This window comes from Capra hircus, chromosome 29 (genome assembly GCF_001704415.2).
Source record: "Capra hircus breed San Clemente chromosome 29, ASM170441v1, whole genome shotgun sequence".
In the NCBI taxonomy this organism is placed as follows: Eukaryota; Metazoa; Chordata; class Mammalia; order Artiodactyla; family Bovidae; genus Capra; species Capra hircus.
Window position 1 is genome coordinate 134,194 of NC_030836.1, and position 21,188 is coordinate 155,381.

Below are 21,188 nucleotides of genomic sequence, written 5' to 3' on the forward strand. Positions count from 1 at the left end.
AGACAGAGTCGCAGTGGCCCTCAGATCTGTGGCTGATCTAACAGGGTGGCTGGTGTCATGAACCGAGCTAGAGGTCACAGTGCAGACAGGCAGGGGATGGAAGGTCAGCTCTGAAGCTGTGCTGGAGGCGTGAGCCAGACCTCCAAGGGTCCAAGCTTGGGGTTCAGCGGGTCGTGCGGATCTGGAGCTCAAGAGAGAAGGCCAGGCTGGGGGTGAAGACATGGGAGTCAACGGCCCAGGGGAAGTAAGAGGAACCGAGGCCTGGGATGGTTCCAGGAGGGGTGCCGAGGAGGTGCCCTGGGAGAGAACCCCAGCTTCCCAGGGACAGGTGAAGGGCAACGCTGCCCCAAGAGACAAGACAGCACCCGCAGGAGGGCGCAGCCCGCAGGGCTGGACGCCAGAGAAGGCAAGCAGCATGTGCCCCCGAGAGAAGTAACTCAGCAACAAGCAGGGCGGAGGGGACCTCAACAAGAGCACGCATTGCAGAGGTGGACTCGCTGAAACGTCACTGGGAAGAGAGCCCTTGGGAAGGGAAGGGCTGAGGATGCAGACAAGAAAGATGGGGAGAGGTGTCCGTATAACCTGGGAGGGGGATCCAGAACACAGGTGGGTCACACGGGGGTCTGGCTTCAATCAGGAGAAGGGGCTCCTCCATTCACCAAAAAGAGGGGGTTGGTGCTGCAGGGGACACTGGGCAGGCACAATGGCAAGGGGCTGAGGGCGCTCTCATAGTCTGAGGGTCTCTCTCCAGTTCTGGGACTTCTCCTGTACTCCAGTTATTTCTGATTGAGTGCTGAACACCACATGCGAAAAACCGGAGCAAGGGTCTGAGGCTCTGGATGAAGTGACTTCCTTCAGTGAGGACTGCCTTAATTTTGCTTCTGGCTGGCAGTAGACTAGAGACACTGACAATCCCAAATTCCCTTCACTTAATTGGTGCTAAAATGCTTCGAACCAAGGTTCTAGATCCTATGAGGGCTAGGTGAACTCTGCATTACCCCTCACTCCTCACCAATGGCCTTTCAAGCCTAGGGCATTGACCAAGGTCCTTCCAACTTGGCCTGTTCAATTTTTTGTCTCCAGTCCTATGAATATGGAAAGACCTCGGCTCAGAGTTTCAGCCAAACTTCTACCAAAACGAGCCAGACTACCATCACCAGAAAAAGAGCTCCATCTTTCACTAACATCAAAAACTTACGACTTGGCTACCCACACCATTCTACAAGACTTTCCCAACCCTGTAGAGGCAAAAGGAGTCTCAGTTCAGTTCAGTTCAGTCGCTCAGTCGTGTCCAACTCTTTGTGAACCCGTGAATCGCAGCACGCCAGGCCTGCAGAAAGGCCTCCCTGTCCATCACCAACTCCCGGAGTTCACTCAGACTCACGTCCATCGAGTCAGCGATGCCATCCAGCCATCTCATCCTCTGTCCTCCCCTTCTCCTCCTGCCCCCAATCCCTCCCAGCATCAGAGTCTTTTCCAAAGAGTCAACTCTTTGCATGAGGTGGCCAAGGTACTGGAGTTTTAGCTTCAGCATCATTCCCTCCAAAGAAATCCCAAGGATGATCTCCTTCAGAATGGACTGGTTGGATCTCCTTGCTGTCCAAGGGACTCTCAAGAGTCTTCTCCAACACCACAGTTCAAAAGCATCAATTCTTCGGCGCTCAGCCTTCTTCACAGTCCAACTCTCACACCCATACATGACTACTGGAAAAACCATAGCCTTGACTAGACGGACCTTAGTCGGCAAAGTAATGTCTCTGCTTTTGAATATGCTATCTAGGTTGGTCATAGCTTTTCTTCCAAGGAGTAAGCGTCTTTTAGTTTCATGGCTGTAGTCACCATCTCCAGTGATTTTGGAGTCCCAAAAAATAAAGTCTGATACTGTTTCCACTGTTTCCCCATCTATTTCCCATGAGGTGATGGGACCGGATGCCATGATCTTCGTTTTCTGAATGTTGCGCTTTAAGCCAACTTTTTCACTCTCCTCTTTCACTTTCATCAAGAGTCTTGACCTGACTTTCACCTTACAGCCAGCAACTAGTTCTGCTGACTCCTAGGCGTGATCTCCCAAGATGCCCTTATCCTCACATGTAAAATGCATCTGGATCAGAGTCTTTGAACGTCTTCCTGCTCTAGAAGTTTCACAGTCTCTAACATCCCTGCCACCTCCTACACTGGACAATTCCAGAATATACATTCTTCTTCTGTGGATCCATCAGCGCCCAGCCCAGCCACTAATCACAACTTTCCATTCTCAGAAGACCATTAAAACAAATGGACTTAAACTACCACAAGAACGCTTCCCTGACGGCTCAGTGGTAAAGAATCTATCTGCCAATGCAGGAGATGTGGGTTCGATCCCTGGGTCAGGAAGATAATCCTGGAGAAAGAAATGGCAACCACTCCAGTATTCTTGCCTGGGAAATCCCATGGACAGAAGAGGCTGGTGGACTACCGTTCATGGGGTCATGAGAGTCAGACATGACATGGCAACTAAACCACCACCAAACTGCAAGAGCATGCATTTAGATGTGCAAACAAAGGCATTCAGTTTCTATAACTGTGCCCATCCACACAGAAGATCCTTATTATCTGCTGCTCTGGCTACTAAGGCATGCAAAGTTGATGAGGACCCAATCAACGCCAAGGCAGAAAGTCAGAGAGAAAAGCCCAACCCCAAAGAAGAAGGGAGTCAGTGGAGAGCATCATTGTGCCAAATGGCACGTGATACACAGACATAAGGGAACAAGTCTGAGTCACAGCAAATGATTTACACTGTTCTTTTTTTAAAAAAAGAAGGATCCTATGTGCTCAAGGCAGGAGAGCCTCAAATGTTGGCCTCTGGCTTTTTAGCAGCTAACATACCATGATTTCCTTGGTGGATGAGAAGTCCCAAGATACACATTCTACTTGTTTTCATGATGGACAAAAAGACCAGTGGTTGAAAATAATGACAAGTTGAAACAAAGTCCCACTTTCACAAGCACAGAGAAGACCCAGTGGAGCCGTTTCATTATGCAGAGAACATTCTCCTGTACAAACCTGGGGGCTCTGGCCCAAGCCCCACAATGCGAAGCCTGTGTGTGCCTTGCCCCTGCGCTCCCCCGGCAGGCTCCTGGCCTGCTCCTCTTCTCCGCAGGACACTGCAATCTCCCGGGCAGCAATCTCCCTTTCCTGCAGCATATGGACCCATCGGAAAGCAAAGGCATGTATGCCCAAAGCTGTGCTGCAACCAACAGCCCCAAATGAATTCATTCCTGGTCTTCTTGACGGTGGAGTAACACACAGGCTGGAAGCTACTGACCTCTAGGCTGGTCCTTACTTTTTCCAAGAGGTCCTATGTGTGGTGGGATAGGAGCTGGTGGAAGCTCTGAGTCCCAGGTCTGCTGTTCTCTAACAAAGCTCCTTGAGGCATAAAAAATGGCCTGAGAGCCTCCTATAGTTCAGACATCCCTGGGCATCAAGGATAGAAAGGTGACTGAGACACATGAGGTGCCAATCACTACAGAGCTAAAATCAGTTTCCCATCTGCTAAAGGAAGGCGCTGGATCTAGTCATCTTGGAGGTTCCTTCTGATTTTAACATGCTATGGCTTTATGATCTGAGTTACAGCCCTGGTTGGCCACAGGCGGCTGTGGACTGGTGCAGCTGCTCTGGACCTCAGTTCCTATGCAGGCAAAGAAGAGGTGAGATCTGAAATATCCCCCGTTACCTTATGCAGACACAATGGAAGATTTCCGGAGTCACCCTGCAAGGAGTCCTTCTGCTGGACGGCCGCCCAGCAATAAGAGTCCACAAAGGAAGCTTGACGCCACGAGAAAGAACTGGGGGAGAAGCAGCTTATCTGGGTACCTAAGAAGCAAGAACAGAGTGTTTCAAGTCAGTGTGCGTGCAAGCGTGTGGACCCTTCCCACCGCACCACCCCCTCCCTGCCAGCCTCAGGCTTGCAAGTGTTTGCTAAGTCATCAAGCAGCACGACAGGAGCGAGGCCAGCACCGAAACCAAACATCTGAGTCTGCGGTAAAGCTGGCTATTGTGAGCTTTCTGGCCAGCACTGGACACAACAGCAGCTTGGGCCCAGTTGGGGAAGAACTCTTGAAAGAAGAGATACCATCATAAAAAGGAAAAGTGAGGACTTCCCCCCGGTGGTCCAGTGGATGAGAACCCTCCTGCCAAGGAAGGAGACACAGGTTCGATCCCTGCTCCACGAGCAGCTAAGCCCAGGCGCCGCCACGACTGAAGCGCACGGAGCCTAGAGCCTGTGCTCCACAGAAGAGGAGCCACCGCAGCGCGAGGCCCACACAATGCGACTAGAGAGAGCCCACCCGGCCACCACGAGAGAATTTAGGAAGGAAAAGTGAGCAGGAAAGGAACCAGAGCCAAACATGCATTAAGGAAACAGGCAGAGCTGGTTTAGTTTAGGGTAAGGTTTGGGGGGTGGGGGGCGGGGACGGTCCAGGTGGTATTAGTGGTGAAGAACCCGCCTGCCAAATGCAGGAGATGTAAGAGATGTGGGTTCAATCCCTGGGGTGGAAAGATCCCTTAAAGAAGGGCACGAAACCCACTCCAGTATTCCTGCCTGGAGCATCCCATGGACAGAGGAGCCTGGCGGGCTACAGGCCATGGGGCTGCACAGAGTCGGACACAATTGAAGCAACTTAGTCCGTGGAGGGTGTGGAGTGGGGAAGGAGGACTCAGTACAGAAAATTGAACAGGAAAAGGAGTCCTTTTTACAACAAAGAAACAGTGAATGTTCAGCCTTAGGAAGAGAAAGTTGCTGCAACATTTGGTAATACATCCCTGGACGGAAAATCGAGTTTTTCATCTCCTCTAAGCAAAAAGAAGGCTGAGGCCAGAACTACAGTCCAAGTGGTATACGTTCAGAAGGCAGATGCTTCCAAGTGCCAACCTGCAGACAGGGAGCGGGGCACAGGGTGCGGACCCTCATAACTTGCTGCTCTTCTGTGAGGGGCTCCAGACCTCGTTCTTTCCTCCACAAGCAGAGGCCCGCGTCTCCCCTCAAATGCTGCCGTCACTTACTGCCTGGTAGACTCCTCCTCGGAGAAGGCAATGGCACCCTACTCCAGTACTCTTGCCTTGAAAATCCCTTGGATGGAGGAGCCTGGTGGGCTGTAGTCCATGGGGTCCCTAAGAGTCGACAGGACTGAGCAACTTCACTTTCACTTTTATGCATTGGAGAGGGAAATGGCAACCCACTCCAGTGTTCTTGCCTGGAGAATCCCAGAGACGGCGGAGCCTAGTGGGCTGCCGTCTATGGGGTTGCACAGAGTCGAACATGACTGAAGCAACTTAGCAGCAGCAGCAGCAGCAGCAGAAGACTCCTCCTGACTCACAGGGGCCACCGTGGAAAACAGGCCAACGAAGCTTTGGGTGCAGGGCTGACGCCGCCATCTCCCCTCCTCGCCAGCAGGCAGAGGGCTGGTGCTGAGGCTCCGCGGGCCCAGCAGCACCATGGGCACCAGCTCTGGGGGCAGAGGCTCCCCCTCCTCGCCACACGGCTCTGACGATGCTGCACCTAAACCTGCTGCCACCCACAGCCGGGGACCTCGCCACTGATTACAACTCCTGGGATGTCCGAATGGGACCGACATTAAAGTCTGCGTTCTGAGAAGAGGACCTGGTCCCCGACAGTTGCACACTGAGCGCTACCTCTTCCTGTACAAAGTGGCCAGCAGGTTGCGTTACAGCTTTAAAGACGGGAAAGGGGTGCCCACATTCTCCCTCCCCACCTTGCAGAGAGCATAGGACCGCAGGAAGACACTGGCTGGACATCCCTGGTCCCTTTATGATAGACACAAACACCCGCAAATGGTCGCCATCCTCTGGGGAGTGAAGAGTTACTCGCTGTCGTGTCTGATTCTGTGACCCCACGGACTGCAGCCCGGAAGACTCCTCTGTCCAGGGGATGTCCCAGGATACTGGGAGTGGGCTGCATGCCCGACCCATGGGGAGGCCCTCATCCAGGGGATCTTGCTGACGCAGGGACTGAACTTGGGTCTCCTGCATTGCGGGAGCCAGCAGGGAAGCCTTTGAGGGGCTGGCCTTCACACCTGAAGCAGGAGAAGGCAGTGAGGGTGGCCACGCTGGCTGCAGAGCAGAGTCCTGGGGCAAAGGGGCTGCAACCCCCTTCATTTGCTCAAAGACGTCAAAGAAGGACTTCTCAGCAAGAGCCCTTGGAGATCACTGTGAAAAGTCACACACCATCTGAAAATGTCCTCTAATAGCATAAGTTCTTGCCAACCAGGAATGGCTTACACATAAACTGGGGGTGGGAAAGACATGCCAAGGTCCCTTCCAACTGTGACCCTGTTAAACCTGAGTTCTTACATTCTATCAACAAGAGAGCCATCAAACAGCAGAGGCCCCCAGGCTAACCTCGCTTTGCTCCTGCATCAGTATTCCTTTGTCAAATGCTTCCAATGAGGTCCCAGACACCAAGGCTTACATAAATCTGCAGATACAATGAGACAGACAGGCCCTGGGTTATAAATGGTTTCGGGCACTTTGCTTGCTAGGCAGCATCTGTTCAAACACATTCTTGTGAAAATGGACCATGCTCCTAGGATTTCATGGAAATCTGTCTGGCCCAGAAGTTCCTATAGGTACAGTTCTCATGGTGCGTGAAGCCAACATGTAGTAATCTTTCCAAAGGAAAATGCTGCGGGTTATCCTGGGACCTCAGGGGCCTCCCCCAGGGCAGTGGTGGAAAGTGCTGGAGCATAAATAACTAAACTTTTCACACCAAACCTTTTGCAAGCTTTGGCAAAAAAAGAGGAAGAAAGGAAACCGAGTCTACAGATGGAGCTGGGGACGTGCTGAGCTCACAGCTATGTTCTTACAGTCATAGGCATGTTGCTGCTGCTGTTTAGTTGCTCAGTCACGTCAGCCTCTTCTGCAACCCCAAGGACTGTAGCCCACCGGGCTCCCCCCTCCACGGTGGGAAATGGAGTGTCTCCAGCCAAACAAGAATGTGACAGCCATCTGTGATTTCAAGCCTCCAAATGTGAACCAGGGCTCCCGAAAGGGAACACAACGCCTGCGCTCCAGCAGACGCCGCTACCCACTAGTGCTGGGGCGGAGGAGCGCAAGGGGAGAGGGATGAGAAATTTAAAAAAAAGAATAGGATTGGTCCCAGACAGCTAAGGGGCATATGAAAGAAATGAATTCAGTGAGCCCAGAAGCTTGCGTCTTCTCAGACACAGAAGAACACTAAATCCCTTAATATCTGGTTTTCCTCTCTACTTGACAATAATCTCTGATGTATAGATTGCCTGCTCCCCTAGTTGCAAACCTGTATATAGCCTGACCTCCTCTCCTGCCTCCTCAGAGCAATTTTCTCAGAGCTACTGGGATGCTGTCTTCTGGAATAAAATAACTCTATTTACAGACTATGACTAATATTTTTCAGTCGACAATGGGATTTACAAGGCAAGAATACTAGAGTGGGTTGCCATTTCCTTCTCTAGCAGATCTTCCCAACCCAAGGATTAAACCCATGTCTCCTGCATTGACAGGTGGATTCTTTACCACTGAGCCACCAGGGAAGCCTTGTAAGTATTGTTCAGTCTCTAACTCCTGTCCAACTCTTTGTGACCCCATGGACTATAGCACGCCAGGATCCTCTGTCCTCCACTATCTCCCAGAGTTTGCTCAAATTCATGTCCATTGAGTCAGTAATGCCATCTAACCATCTCATCCTCTGCTGCCCCTTTCTCTTTTTGCCTTCAATCCTTCCTGCTCATAAGTACAAGTATGTTCAAATGTTCTTCCCCTGGAATGGAAGATCAGAAGAAAAAGACTACTGATACTCACAGGACACCATGCCATCCTTAAATCCTCACCTCATTTAAACCTCACAACCAAATGGGGAAAGGGGATAGAGAGATCTTATCTTCATTTTATCCTGGAGGAAACTGAAGCTCAAAGTAGTTCAGCAATCCCCCATCCAATGAAATATGTGAAGTCAATGGGGGTGCCAGAACTTGAATCTGTACTCAACTCTCAGGCTCTTAAAATGCTTCTATCTAGACCATTCTTGGGACTTCCCTGGTAGCTCAGCTGGTAAAGAATCTACCCGCAATGCAGGAGACCCTGGTTCAATCCCTGGGTTGGGAAGATTCCCTGGAAGAGGGCATGGCAACCCACTCCAGTATACTTGCCTGGAGACTCCCCATGGACAGAGGAGCCTGGCAGGCTATGGTCCATGGAGTCACAAAGAGTCAGACATGACTGAGTGATGGGGCAGGGCGGAGACCAGCTCCTCCAAGGAGGCCAAGCTAGAGGCAGTCCTGGGAGCCAGGCCTCCGGCAGAGCCAGGGAGACGGTGCGGGGGCAGGTTTGAACATGTGGACACTCCAACTGACCAGAGAGGGCAGAGCTTCTTCCTAGGAATGGTCAGGGTCAAATCCAGGGAAAGGAGCAAATCCAGCCCCAGGTACTGGATATTCCCAGGTCAGAAACAGGAAACAAAGGAAATCAAGAGCCAGACAAGGAAAAGAGCCAAACTGGGGATGAAAGCCAGGAGAAAGAGAGGGGCAAAGCCAGAGGGCACGGGAACCTGTCCGAACAGGGCTGTGCGTCCTACTCCTTCACCCAGGGCCGTCCGCCTGGCCTAAAGTCACCGTGTCGGGGTGCTCAACTGTTGCCATGGGGCTAGGATGCTCGGACCTGGCCCATCCTGAGTCATCTTCAAATGGAACTCCATGTCTTCTGTCTTATTTACTCTTCAAACTAACATTGGGAGATGACCATTTTGTAAGGGAAGAAATATCAAATCACTATGTTGTGCACCAGGAACTAACAGTGTTGCAGATCAATTATACTTCAAAAACAAACACACAAAGAAACAAACTCATAGAAAAAGGGGTCAGATATGCAGTTCCAGGAGTCAGGTTTTGGGGACAGGGAACTGGATGGAGGCAGTCAAATGTACAAACTTCGAAATATGAGGGTCAGGGCCATAACCAGCAACCCACACACACACTTAACACTGCTGCATGTCATACACGAAAGCGGTGGAGAGAGCAAATCCCGAGAGTTCTTATCACTAGGAAAAATTTCTTTTATTTTGCATCTTTATGAGACCATAGATGTTCATTAAACTTATTGTGATCATCATTTCATGATGTATGTAAGTCAAATCATTACACCGGACACCTTTAACTTATACAGTACTATCCATCAATTATAACTCAAAAAAACTGGAAAAAATTATACTGTTGGGAGGTGAACAAGTCTTTTATGGATTTTCCTAGCACTATTCCAGTTAAGACAGCTTCTGGTCTCGCTCTACTCCACCTTTTCAAACTGCTGCCAGATCATTTGCCCTCAAGCTCAGTTGTCATCCTGACACTCCTTCAGCTCAGTGTTTTTCACTGGTTCCCAACCACCCAGAGGACAAATCCAAACTGATGCTTCAACCCAACCCATTAATGCCGTGGCATGTACAGGCCTCATTTGCTCCTAAATCTTTGCCTTTCATTACACCATTCCCTCCACCCAGAGGCCCTTTCTCTAGTTCTTGTTAAAGTCAGTGCCCCTCCACGTCCAGTTCACCCTCTCCAAAAGCTTTGTCCCCACTGAGCTCCTGGAGCTCTTTAAAGCCATCAGAAATATGCAGATAATCACCTTCAACCAGGCTGTATAAACACTCATGCATTATCCCCTCTAGTAATATCTCCGCTCTTGGCTGGCAGGGTGAACACAGTCACACACACAGAACACCCACACAGACACACACGCTCTCTTTCCTCTCTCCGTCTCTCAGTCTCATATAGCACCCTGTATGAATAAACAGCACCTATCTGGGTGCTCCTGTCGCTGTTCAGTTGCTAAATCACGTCTGACTCTTTTGCTACCCCATGAACTTGCAGCACGCCAGGCTCCTCTGTCCATGGATTTCCCAGGCAAGAATACTGGAGTGGGTTGCCACTTCCCTATCCAGGGGATCTGCCTGGCCTAGGGATTGAACCCACATCTCCTGCACTGGCAGGTGGAGACTTTACCCCTGAGCCACCTGGGAAGGCCCAAGATGTTCCCAAGTACTATGATAAATAGTATCTCAATTAATGGCAAGAAACTCTCACAGCTGAGGAAAACAGTCCCTGACCGGCAGTGACCCTCCAGCCTGGGTCCTGTGCTCGGCCTGCCTCTCTTTGCCACACGTTGGCAGAATAAAGATACTCTGATTTCTAGGGGGTAGCTTCGTGAGATGTGCACTGTCTTTCACAACTGTACGGAAATCAAGAAATGCGTGTCCAGTTTACACCAGGATCAACAACACCATGTCTGTCTGGTTGAGAGCGCACACAGAGCTGTGGGCTTTGCATCTGAGTCTGGCCAGAGAGGATGAAAGCTCACAGGCAGGAAACATGCACTCCTGGGCCCCGTGGCAGCAGGTTCAGCATCTGCTAACAAGAGACCCGCATCACACTATCCCCCACCAATGTCCCAGACCCCTGACTGGAGCCCAGGGCACAGCTCACGCCTTCTCCCTGAGGCAGCCCAGCCAAGGTCTGTTTCTGAGCTGCAGACACAGCCGCTGCACAACCAGAGGGCTTCCCAGCCCGAGGAGAGCCAAGATGGGAGCAAGGTGGGCCAGCCCACGCAGCTTCTCTGTAGGACCATCACCAGCAAGCGCCAGGCCAGTGCAGCTCGCTCTGTGCCTAGTCCACCCCCCTCAGAGGTAGGACTTCACTGTCCCTCTTTTTCTTGAGCTTTCTTTCCATTCTTCTCATTGCTAGCATCTGAAGGGCTGGAAGTCCTGGGAAAGCCTACAGCATCTTCTGACAAAGACACGTCCACCCTCCCTCCCCAGGTGCTGTGTGGGAATTCTTCTGCGCTGCTTCCCCATTTAAAGGCTACATGCAACTGAGGGTGACACAAGAACTGGGCTTCCTGAAAAGTCGATGAAACTTACCAAAACCACAGGGCTAACAAAGCACCAAGGGAAAGAGCCAGCTAACTGCCTGGGAGGACTTTAGAGGAACTTGCAAACAGAAGAGACTCTTAGCAAAAAGCAAGGAAGGGAACGCTTCCCGTGCTGAGGACTTTGACCCTATTTTAAGGATCAGGAAAGTTGAGCCCTGAGATCTCACAACTAGTGGGCTGTAGAGCTGGCATATCAACGGGGTTTCCATCTTTATCTTCCAAACATGAGAAAGAAAAGGCAAAAAGCACGGGTTATTGAAGAAACTTGAGTCAGAGAAGGTCAAAACAGAGGCAGGGAGACAGGAGACTTTCTTTGAAGAAAATAGTAAGTCCTGGGTTTGCTGTCCTAGGAAGCAGAAAGGAAGACAGACTTTAATGATATCAACTACACTCATTACTATTGATAAAGTGCTTTAAAAGTTTGCAAAGTATTTTAATTTTGCAAAACAAAAAAACCAGTTCTAACTGACTTTAACGTAAATTATATACGTACACACATCAATCTCTCCCTCTCACACATACACACAGACACACACACACACACAGACACGGAGTCCAGGTACATCATAATACAACCTGTGAGGCACTGACTGGACTTGAAAGTTCTTGCTATATTTTAAGGTTGCCCAAAAAAGGAAACAATTCTATTATAAACTCTCAGGTTCAATGAGAATAACCATGTAGAAACGGACCCTGGTTGTGTGGTAGAGAAAGAGATGGGCAGTGGTCAGCACTGAAAAATAAACGCGAAATAGTAACAAGCACTCCTAAGAATGAAACAGGTCTGAATTGGTTTCAGTACCCTTGACACCAACAAGAGACCAAAGGAAGCCTGCCCCAAAGGATCCTTTCTTGCCAAATACTCAGAGATCCAACCATGATAAAAGAAAGTAAAATTCCAAGAATCTCAGGGTTATTCCTCTCTCTAAAAAAGAACCAAATTCCTCCCCTTTAACCTCTCCAGCCAACTTCACCCCAAACCCACCTCTAGCTTCAAACACAAGCAAATAAATGAATTCTACAAGTCCCACATGGTCCATTTCTGCCTTCACTTTGCTTTGCAGAAACTGACGCTACAGCACATGAATTTTAAAATAGTGTGAAAATGTAAGTACTCTTGTAATCCGAACTGGAAGAAAAGAAATACTGAATTGGAATGACAGTTTCATTTTCCTTTAAACCAAACTGATTCACCAGTTCTCTTTTCCTTCCACAACTACAAGTAAGCCTGGCTTTTAAAGAGAACCCAACCAGGGCTAACATCTGCTCCTTGATAAGACTGTTGCTGTTATTGTTTATCACTGAGATGTGTCTGACTCTTTCAAGACCCCGTGGACTGTAGCCTGCCAGGCTCTTCTGTTCATGGAATTCTCCAGGCAAGAATACTGGTGTGGGTAGCCATTCCCTTCTCCAAAGAATCTTCCCAACCCAGGGTTTGAACCTACTTCTCCTGCATTGAAGGTGGATTCTTTACCACTGAGCCACCTGGGAAGCCCCTTAACATAATCAAATGTTATTTTCTAAGTGAGTCTAGATATTTCACTACCCATCCAAGGAATAAACTGCATGGCATTTCTGCACTGATAGTTTTCTGCTTCTGGGTCTACCAAATTAGACAAAGGCCCATCAGTGTACAATGTGCTCCTAACAGAAGGGAATAACAGCCCGGACCACATGGTCCAGGAATTGTGACTATAGAGTGGACAGCCAAGGAGCCATATAATTAAGTTGGCGAGCCTCCAGTGAAAATGGCAGGGCTCCTTTAACTCAATCAAGAATAATGTTGTGACCAATATAATATTATACAGTCTGCTAAGTGCAGGAGTAGAAGCGAGACTGAAGTCAGACAGAGACTACAACCTGAAGGACCCGTGAGGCCAGCATTATACCCACAACAGACCAGACAAATAAGCAGCGGTTTGAGGGGCTGCTTTCCTGTGGTGCAGAACCAAGTTCCTTAGCACACCCAGAACGTCTAGACCACACAGAAGAAGAACTTGTTTCAATCCAATGCAAAACCTGACGACTGTCCAGTGAGTAAAATTTCAATGATGTGTGTACCAGTGAAAAAATACAAGAACTAATGTTCTCATTCAGTTCAGTCGCTCAGTCATGTCCGACTCTTTGCGACCCCATGAACCGCAGCACGCCAGGCCTCCGTGTCCATCACCAACCCTCGGAGTTTACCCAAACCCATGTCCACTGAGTCGGTGATGCCATCCAACCATCTCATCCTCTGTCATCCCCTTCTCCTCCTGCCCTCAATCGTTCCCAACATCAGAGTCTTTTCCGTTGAGTCAGCTCTTCACATCAGGTGGCCAAAGTATTGGAGTTTCAGCTTCAACATCAGTCCTTCCAATGAATACCCAGGATTGATCTTCTTTAGGATGGACTGGTTGGATCTCCTTGCAGTCCAAGGGACTCTCAAGAGTCTTCTCAACACCACAGTTCAAAAGCATCAATACTTTGGCACTCAGCTTTTTTTATAGCCCAACTCTAACATCCATCCATGACTACTGGAAAAACCATAGCCTTGAGTAGACGAGTAAATGTTCTAGTAAAGATACAAAAAAAAGTACTTAGTGTATTTAAATATTATTTTTTAATTTTTATCATCTGAGATTAACTAGCTCAAATATACAGAAAATAATGTAAGAGATACCTAGAGGTTTAAAGCAATACTAATATTTCGCTTTGTTTACCTCATTTCTTTTTTTTTTTTTTTTTAAGCTTCTTTGTGTTGTGGACATTTTTAAAGTCTTTATTGAACTCACAATGCTGCTTTTTGTTTTTTGCCTGTGAGGCATGTGGGATTTTGGTTCCCTGACCAGAGATCAAACCCTCCCCTCCTGCACTGTAAGGGGGAAAGTCTTAACTAGTAGACCACCAGGGAAGTACCTACTTCATATCTTTTTTAGAAATTAAACATTTTATTTTGAATTATTTCAGATATACAGAAGTAACACAAATATTACAATGACATTCAGCTATAAAAAAAAACAAGGAGATCCTGCCTTTTGTTTCATCACGGAGGGGCCCTGAGGGCATTATGTTAGGTGAAATAAATTAGAGAAAGACAAACACGTCTGATCTAATAAAACAAAACTCACCTGAGACAGAAAACAGATTGGCAGTTGACGGAGGCCAGGCAAGGGGAATGAGGAAAACGGGCCAAGGTGGTCAAAAGGCAAAAACATCCAGATATACGTTCTGGGAAGTAATGTACAATACAGTGATTATAGGTAACCACACCATATTGTATATTTGAAAACTAAGTAAGTAGATGTTTAAAATTCTTATCCTGAGAAATAAATAACTATGTAAGATGATGATATTAACAAAATTTACTGTCGTGATCATTTTGCAAAACATACATATATCAATTCATTATGCTGCATACCTAAAACCTATACGATGTTATATGTCAAATACAGCTAAATAAAACTGGGGGAAAAAAAGTAAAATCTGCACATATATACAACCTAGGGATCGAACCCAGGTCTCTCACACTGTAGACAGACGCTCTACCATCTGAGCCACCAGGGAAGTCTTATAAAATACAACATCACCATAAAAAATATTACTGAAATATCACATTGTCAACATTCTGCTACACACCCTCCCTTTATATATGTGTATAACACGCACACTTTTTCCCTAAACCTCTTGAGAGTAAGTTGCTGAGATTAGGACCCTTTCCTCTGAAGAGTACATATCTTCAAAGACAAGACGTTCTCTTACATTGTGTGCATCTGTGTGTGCTCAGGTGCTTCAGTCAGGTTGGACTCTTTACATCCCTACTGCCTGCCAGGCTCCTCTGTCCATGAGCTTCTCTAGGAAAAGAATACTGGAGTGGGCTGCCATGCCCTTCTCCAGGGGATCTTCCCCACCCAGGGATGGAACCAGCGTCTCTTACATCTCCTCCACCCGCAAGCAGGTTCTTCACCACTAGCGCCACCTGGAACATTACCCAGTGCAATGACCAAATGGAAACACAACAGCAGAAAAGCCGAATACAACTCTCCTTTATGGCAATTTTCCCTCCACTCAGGATCCAACCCTGCACTATACAGTGTGCATTTAGATGTCACATCGCCCTGGTCACTTTATCCTGGTTCCATAGCCCTCCTCTGTCGATGAAGACCATAACATGCGTGAAGAGCTCAGGCCCCCGTTCTGTGCGACACGCCTTCATCTGTTTGTTGGCAGGGATCCCATGAAAGGGTTGTGGGCCCTCCACAGGACACTCCTGGAGATACCTGTGAAAGCTTCCCCATGACAGGTGATATCACCTATGACAGTCACTTGGTCAAGGTGCCATCCCCCAGGGCTCTGCTGTAAAAGTGCCTTTTTCCCTGAGAAATAAGTGATCTATGGGGGACGCTCCTAGACTGTGTAAGTATTCTGTTCCCCAACTAACTTCTATTCAGTGGTTAATCAAATACTTCCACTGTGGCTGCAACATGAAGGTTTTCCAACTTGATCCTTCCCTCTAATTTATTAGTGGCATTTTACTATAAAAAGGAGCTTCCCCTTTCCCCCTCTCTCATTTTTTAAGCACCAACATAATCAACATAGACTCATATAGCCTTTTCAATATTTTATAATCCATTACTTTTATTTCTTTTTTTAAATATAAATTTATTTAATTGGAGGCTAATTATTTTACAATATTTTATTGGTTTTGCCATACATCAACATGAATTCACCTCGGGTGTACACGTGTTCCCCATCCTGAACCCCCCTTCCACCTCCCTCCCCATACCATCCCTCTGGGTCATTCCAGTGCACCAGCCCCGAGCATCCTGTATCATGCATCGAACCTGGACTGGCGATTCATTTCACATATAATATTATACATGTTTCAGTGCCATTCTCCCAAATCATCCCACCCTCGCCTTCTCCCACAGAGTCCAAAAGACCCTTTTATTTCTTTTGAGGCTTAAACTGTTCCAAACTAGATCCTGTACCTAACATGCTCCCTGGGGTTTTGAGCACTTCTGTACTCCCTGGCACAAGCCGTTCTGGGCTTACCTTGTGCTTTGGCTGCCCTAGCCCTGCAATTGGCCATTTCTCCAAGGAGCCCTCCATTCCTTTCAGTAGGTTTTAAAATTTTAAACCAAGATTTGGATGCTTGGTGTGCTCATTGCTTCTGGGATATCATAGCTCCCAAGCCCTTACAACAGATCTAGCTAAGAATCTGACTTGTGAGAATATGTGTAAGAGAAAGAAAGAGTTTATGCTGAGATTTTTAATTCTGATCCAACATCACTAGGCCCTTCCTTGCTTTCCTCTATTCCATGTTTGTATCTGCTTTCTTTCATTTAGACCCTTAGCCCCCAATACATCAACATAGTTACTCATTTGCTCAATCCTGATAATTCACAGAAAATAACTTAAGAATTTTTAAAGCAACAACATCTGATTTTCACTTTGGATTATATGTCAAAATTGGCCGTTCGGGGTCAAGAACTTAAGTAGAAACCAAACAGGGATCTAATGCAATAGTTCAGGTGAGAGAGTGTGAACAGACATCTGCCTCAAGTCCCTCCCATCACCTCTAGGTCCTAGCTTGGTCCAGGCCAAAGGTTTTGCTTCCATGAAATGATCAATACAAAATGTAGATGAAGGTAAAAAGGGAAATCAATGCAAACATCTCTGCTATAAAACAACTTGTATATCAAAAAAATTGTGTTCTGCAAAATCACTGAAACAACAGAGCTTATAAAACATACAGGATTGAGGCACGTCACTCAAATTCTTTGCAGATTTTGTACCTAGACCAGTAACCAAACAGCAACAATCCTGATAAAAACACATTTACTAGTGTGATAAAGGGGTGTGTAAGGAAGGCTGCTGAGTTATGCACCCAAGTACAAAATCAAAAGACCAGAGAGTACCACCCAAGAACAATTCTAAAACAGGACACGTGACCAAATGGAGCCAAGGGGAGCGAGGGGCGAACAGGCATCGTGTGTGCCACACTCCTCTGAAGCTTCCTGCATCCTCGTCTTCTTCCTTGGTGGCACAAATCATTCACGTGCTGAAGAAATGGCATATGAACCAATGCGACTCACATACTTTGATGGTATTCCCTATGTCTGATCCCACATAAGCTACTTCCCATCACAAAAGCACCGAGAGGAACAAATGTCTTTTACTACATAGGATGATTAGATAGGAATTAGATATTCTCACTCAATTGAAAAAAAGAATCTGGTTATCATTTAGTTTCATTTGTCAGATGAGGAAAAAGTTCAGAGAGGTAAGACAACTTCCATTGGTAGAGAGCGAACACTTGTGTCAGTTCCAGGGAACGGCCCTCCTCTTTCCCCAACGAGATGACACCTGAGAAGCAGGGATCACGAAGAGACGGCAGACGCAGGTGGAGTGAAGAAGGAGCAGAGCTGCGGGGCGCAAGGCCAGCCAGTAACACAGGAAGAGCGGCAAAAGCGCCCACCTCAGTCCCCCCAGCAGCCTGGTCCTGAGCTCTAGGCCCACGTTCACAAGGGAAGTGTCATCAACAAGCTCAGCACCGGACTTCCTGGTGGCACAGTAGACAGGAATCTGCCTGCAATGCAGGGGACACGGGTTTGATCCAAGGTCTGGGAAGACTCCACAAGCTGCAGAGCAACTAAGGCTGTGTGCCACAACTACTGAGCCCGTGTTCTGCAGCAAGAGGAGACACCACAACGAGAAGCCCACACTGCAGCGAAGAGGGGCCCCCACTTGCTGCACCTAGAAAGCCCACAGGCAGCAACAAAGACCCAGTCAGTGCCACCGAAAATAAGTATCTTTTTAAAAAGCCACAGGCCCAAGAAGAGCAATGGCTGGTGTGTGAAAACCTAACACAAAGTACCTGATGCTGCTTCATGCGGAGTCCAATTTGTGGCAGAAAGATTGTTGGCAGGGTGAAGGGGGCCGACCGAGAGGGATGTTCCCTACTAGCGATGGAGGCTGGGTCCACGGAGGGAGGGAAGGGCCGGATCAGAGAAACTGCATCACCAGGTACATCACAGCAGGAAGGACGTGTGAGAGCCAGGCACAGATCCCTGCATCGGCCCCAGCTGGGTCCCACCTCCTCCACAGGAAACATGGGCTCGGTTTTTGCCTGGTAAGAGGGCAGTGGGGATACCAGACATCGTGCCAAAATGAACCAGATAAATCGATACTGCCCCCAAAGCAAGGGAAGGGGCCTTAAGAAAACACATTTAAGGAACAGCTCATTTAAGGCCAAGGGGCAAGTTAATAGATCCTTTTAAGCATAAAAAGGGTTAGAAGAAAATTACTGTACAACTGGTCCTCACTGACACAGAGGCCAAAACTGTGTGAACACGGAAGTCCACTTAGGTGTGGAGAAGGGATTTTAGTCTAAAGGGAAAAAATTAGGTTCTAAAGTAGTTCCTGAATATGACTTTAAGGTCCCATTATAGCCAACAGTCATTAGGTTTTCTCCTTTACTTGCTAGCAAATTACTTAACCTCTCTGAACCTAATTTTTGTCATCCGCAAAACCTCATAGAATTCCTGTAAGGATTAAACGAAAGGTATGCCACAGTGCAAGCAGACAGTAAGAACTCAATAAATGGTAGCTGTTTTTATTTCTATGTACTAGGCACCACGGTAAGCACTGGAAATACAAAGATGTATGGGTCATCGATATGTCATATCCTTTATTCTTTTCTTCAGCACCTTTATAATTATTTGAATTTCACGGCCCTTACTGGTATACTTGCTTGTCGTATCTTCTCGAAATCTTAGGGCACATGCATTGTGAAAGCATGCCTTGGACAGCTGGGATCTGAGATTTAATGGGGTCATGGCTTGAAACTAGACTCAACTTTGTTAAGTCCTTTTGTATCACCTCTCCCTCAAAGACACCTTTTAAAAACGAGATTTTATAGTTTCTGCAACAAAGCAAGCCTACTCTGTCAAAGAAGGCCTTGAGTGTCTAAATTTGGTACAAATCAACAATTAGCGACTCCAGGAAAACGAGAAGAACAGAGACTGCTGTCATTATTTAGACAATGGGTCAAGTGGTGGCCCATTCTGTGCAGACACAACGACATTCTGAACAGACCACGGAGGATTTCATGGACAGATGCAGATGCTGAAGCAGCAAATGTTCTTCTCAAGGAACCTCATAAAAGACAGGGACTTCCCTGGCAGTCCCATGGTTAAGAAACCATGCTGCCAATCGGGCACGGACTCCATCCCTAGTCGGGGAACTGAGATCCCACATGCCGCACGGTGCAGCCAAAAAATGAAAAGAAGAGAGACATCTTAGTTTCTCTGAGCTGGGTATTTAATGCCACAGAGTCTTCGTGCCAGCAGCCTTGTGCCAAAGACCTTGTTCTCCCCAAGGGCAGTTCTGTTTCTCTCTGGCACAACAGAGCACAGCTGCGCTCCATAAGGTACTCAGACCTCGATGGTATTGAGCTCAACCCCAAAATCATTTATCAGGTATGGGACCACAGAGGGGTCAGAGACAAAGAAAGCATGGACCCCGTCCTTGAACAGACTACAGTCCAGTGGAGGAAGCCAAGAATATGAACCACTAATTATTAACAACAGACAAAAAGACTGCACGAAGGCTGAGCCATGGCAGATAATCATACTCGAAGGGAGGAAAGGAGAAAACCCAGACAGAAAAAGCATGAGAAAGGCTCAAAGTCTTTGATTATTTATTTTAAAGTATCTATTTATCTATCTACTTGGCAGCACGGGGTCTTAGCTGCGTCACACGGGATCTTTAGTTGTGGCATGCAAACTCAGGCGAAGCACGTGGGATCTAGCTCCCCGACCAGGGATCAAACCCGGGCTGCCCATGCTGGGAGCAAAGTCTTAGCTACCAGACCACCAGGGAAGTCCCAGGCTTGGTCTCTGAAGTTCACCACATGTTACAAAGGGGAGCAGTCCACTGTGCCTGAAACAGAGTTCAGCTGGGGGTCAGATAAAGGACACCATGGGGTGACATGCTGGGAAGTCTAGACTTGATGCTATGATAACAACCAGGAGGTCTGGCAGGATGCGTGGCGGGAGGTGTGCTGTGTTTTATTAATAAGATCCTTGGGGCTGTAATTCACACACCCATGGTCTTGATGCCCCGCTGAAGCTGCAGAGCTAAATTGAGGATGGAGCTGGCTGTGACTCAACAGAACAGGCACCCTCCCCAGCAAGAGGTGAGGAAGATGGTCTCAGGAGTGGGAAGATGGTCCCAAGAGTGGGGAACAGGGTCGAAATTCAGAACAAACTAGCAGCTTCTATGCTGGGTACAAGCTCGCTCTGCTTTCAGTGTGCTGCTCCAGCAGAGCACACAGCAATGTCCGAAAACTCAGGCTGCAGAATCAAAGCTGTGCTACAGCCCTGCCCCGTGCGCCCCTGAACGTGTTAATCTGGCCCCGACTGATGGTAGGCCCTCATCTGTCAGTCATACAGTGCTGGAGGGCGCTGGGCAGCTAACCGCGACTGAATGGTTACTATGTCCCAGACATGGTTCTAGGGCCCATGGTGTGAACGCATTTAATTCTCACCACCCTGTGAGACAGGTTCGCTAGTATTACCCCATTTATTGAGGAGGAAACCAGGACACAGAGAAATCACGTAACTTGCCCAGCATCTCACAGTGACTGTCTCTGTGATGTTCCAGGACTGGAACCCACGAAGTCTGTCTTCAAACTCATATCTTAACCAATATTCCAAAGTCTCCCCAAAGTGAAAATACAGAACTTTTTTGAAGAATTTCTGCTGAGGAAAACATCACGCTTTAAGGACCTAGCACACAGGTGGTGTCAATACACAGTGGCTTTATGTAATAAAGGACTGTTATTAAAAATATGTAAAGAATTCCTTAGATATAAAAGATGTGGTATATATATACATGCAGTGAACTATTGCTCAGCCATGTAAAAAGAATGAAACAGTGTCATTTGCAGCAACATGGATGGACCTAGAGATTATCATACAAAATGAAGTAAGTCAGACAAAGACAAATATCATATGGTAACACTTACATGTGAAATATAAAAAGGTGACACAAGTGACTTAATTACAAAACAGAAACAGACTCACAGACATAGAAAACAAATTAATGGTTACCAAAGAAAAAGTCAAGATGGGGTCAGGAGGATAAATTTAGGAGTTTGGGATGAGCAGATTAGGGTTGGGAAGATCCCCTGGAGAGAGAGTGAAAGTGAAAGTCGCTCAGTCGTGTCTGACTCTTTGCAATCCCATGCTCTA

General features: G+C 47.6%; 1 protein-coding gene across 2 annotated transcripts in view; it reads right to left on the reverse strand.

Annotated features, from left to right (window-relative positions):
- PANX1 (pannexin 1) overlaps window positions 1–21,188 on the reverse strand; it is a 55,603-nt gene that overhangs the window by 15,692 nt on the left and 18,723 nt on the right. For both annotated transcript variants that reach the window (XR_001917505.1, XM_013975740.2), the window contains exon 2: window positions 3,713–3,852. Coding sequence is in view for 1 of the 2 variants with exons in the window: in XM_013975740.2 (XP_013831194.2) it covers window positions 3,713–3,852 (140 nt within the window). In the remaining variant the exon portion in view is untranslated. The remainder of the gene's footprint in view (window positions 1–3,712; window positions 3,853–21,188) is intronic.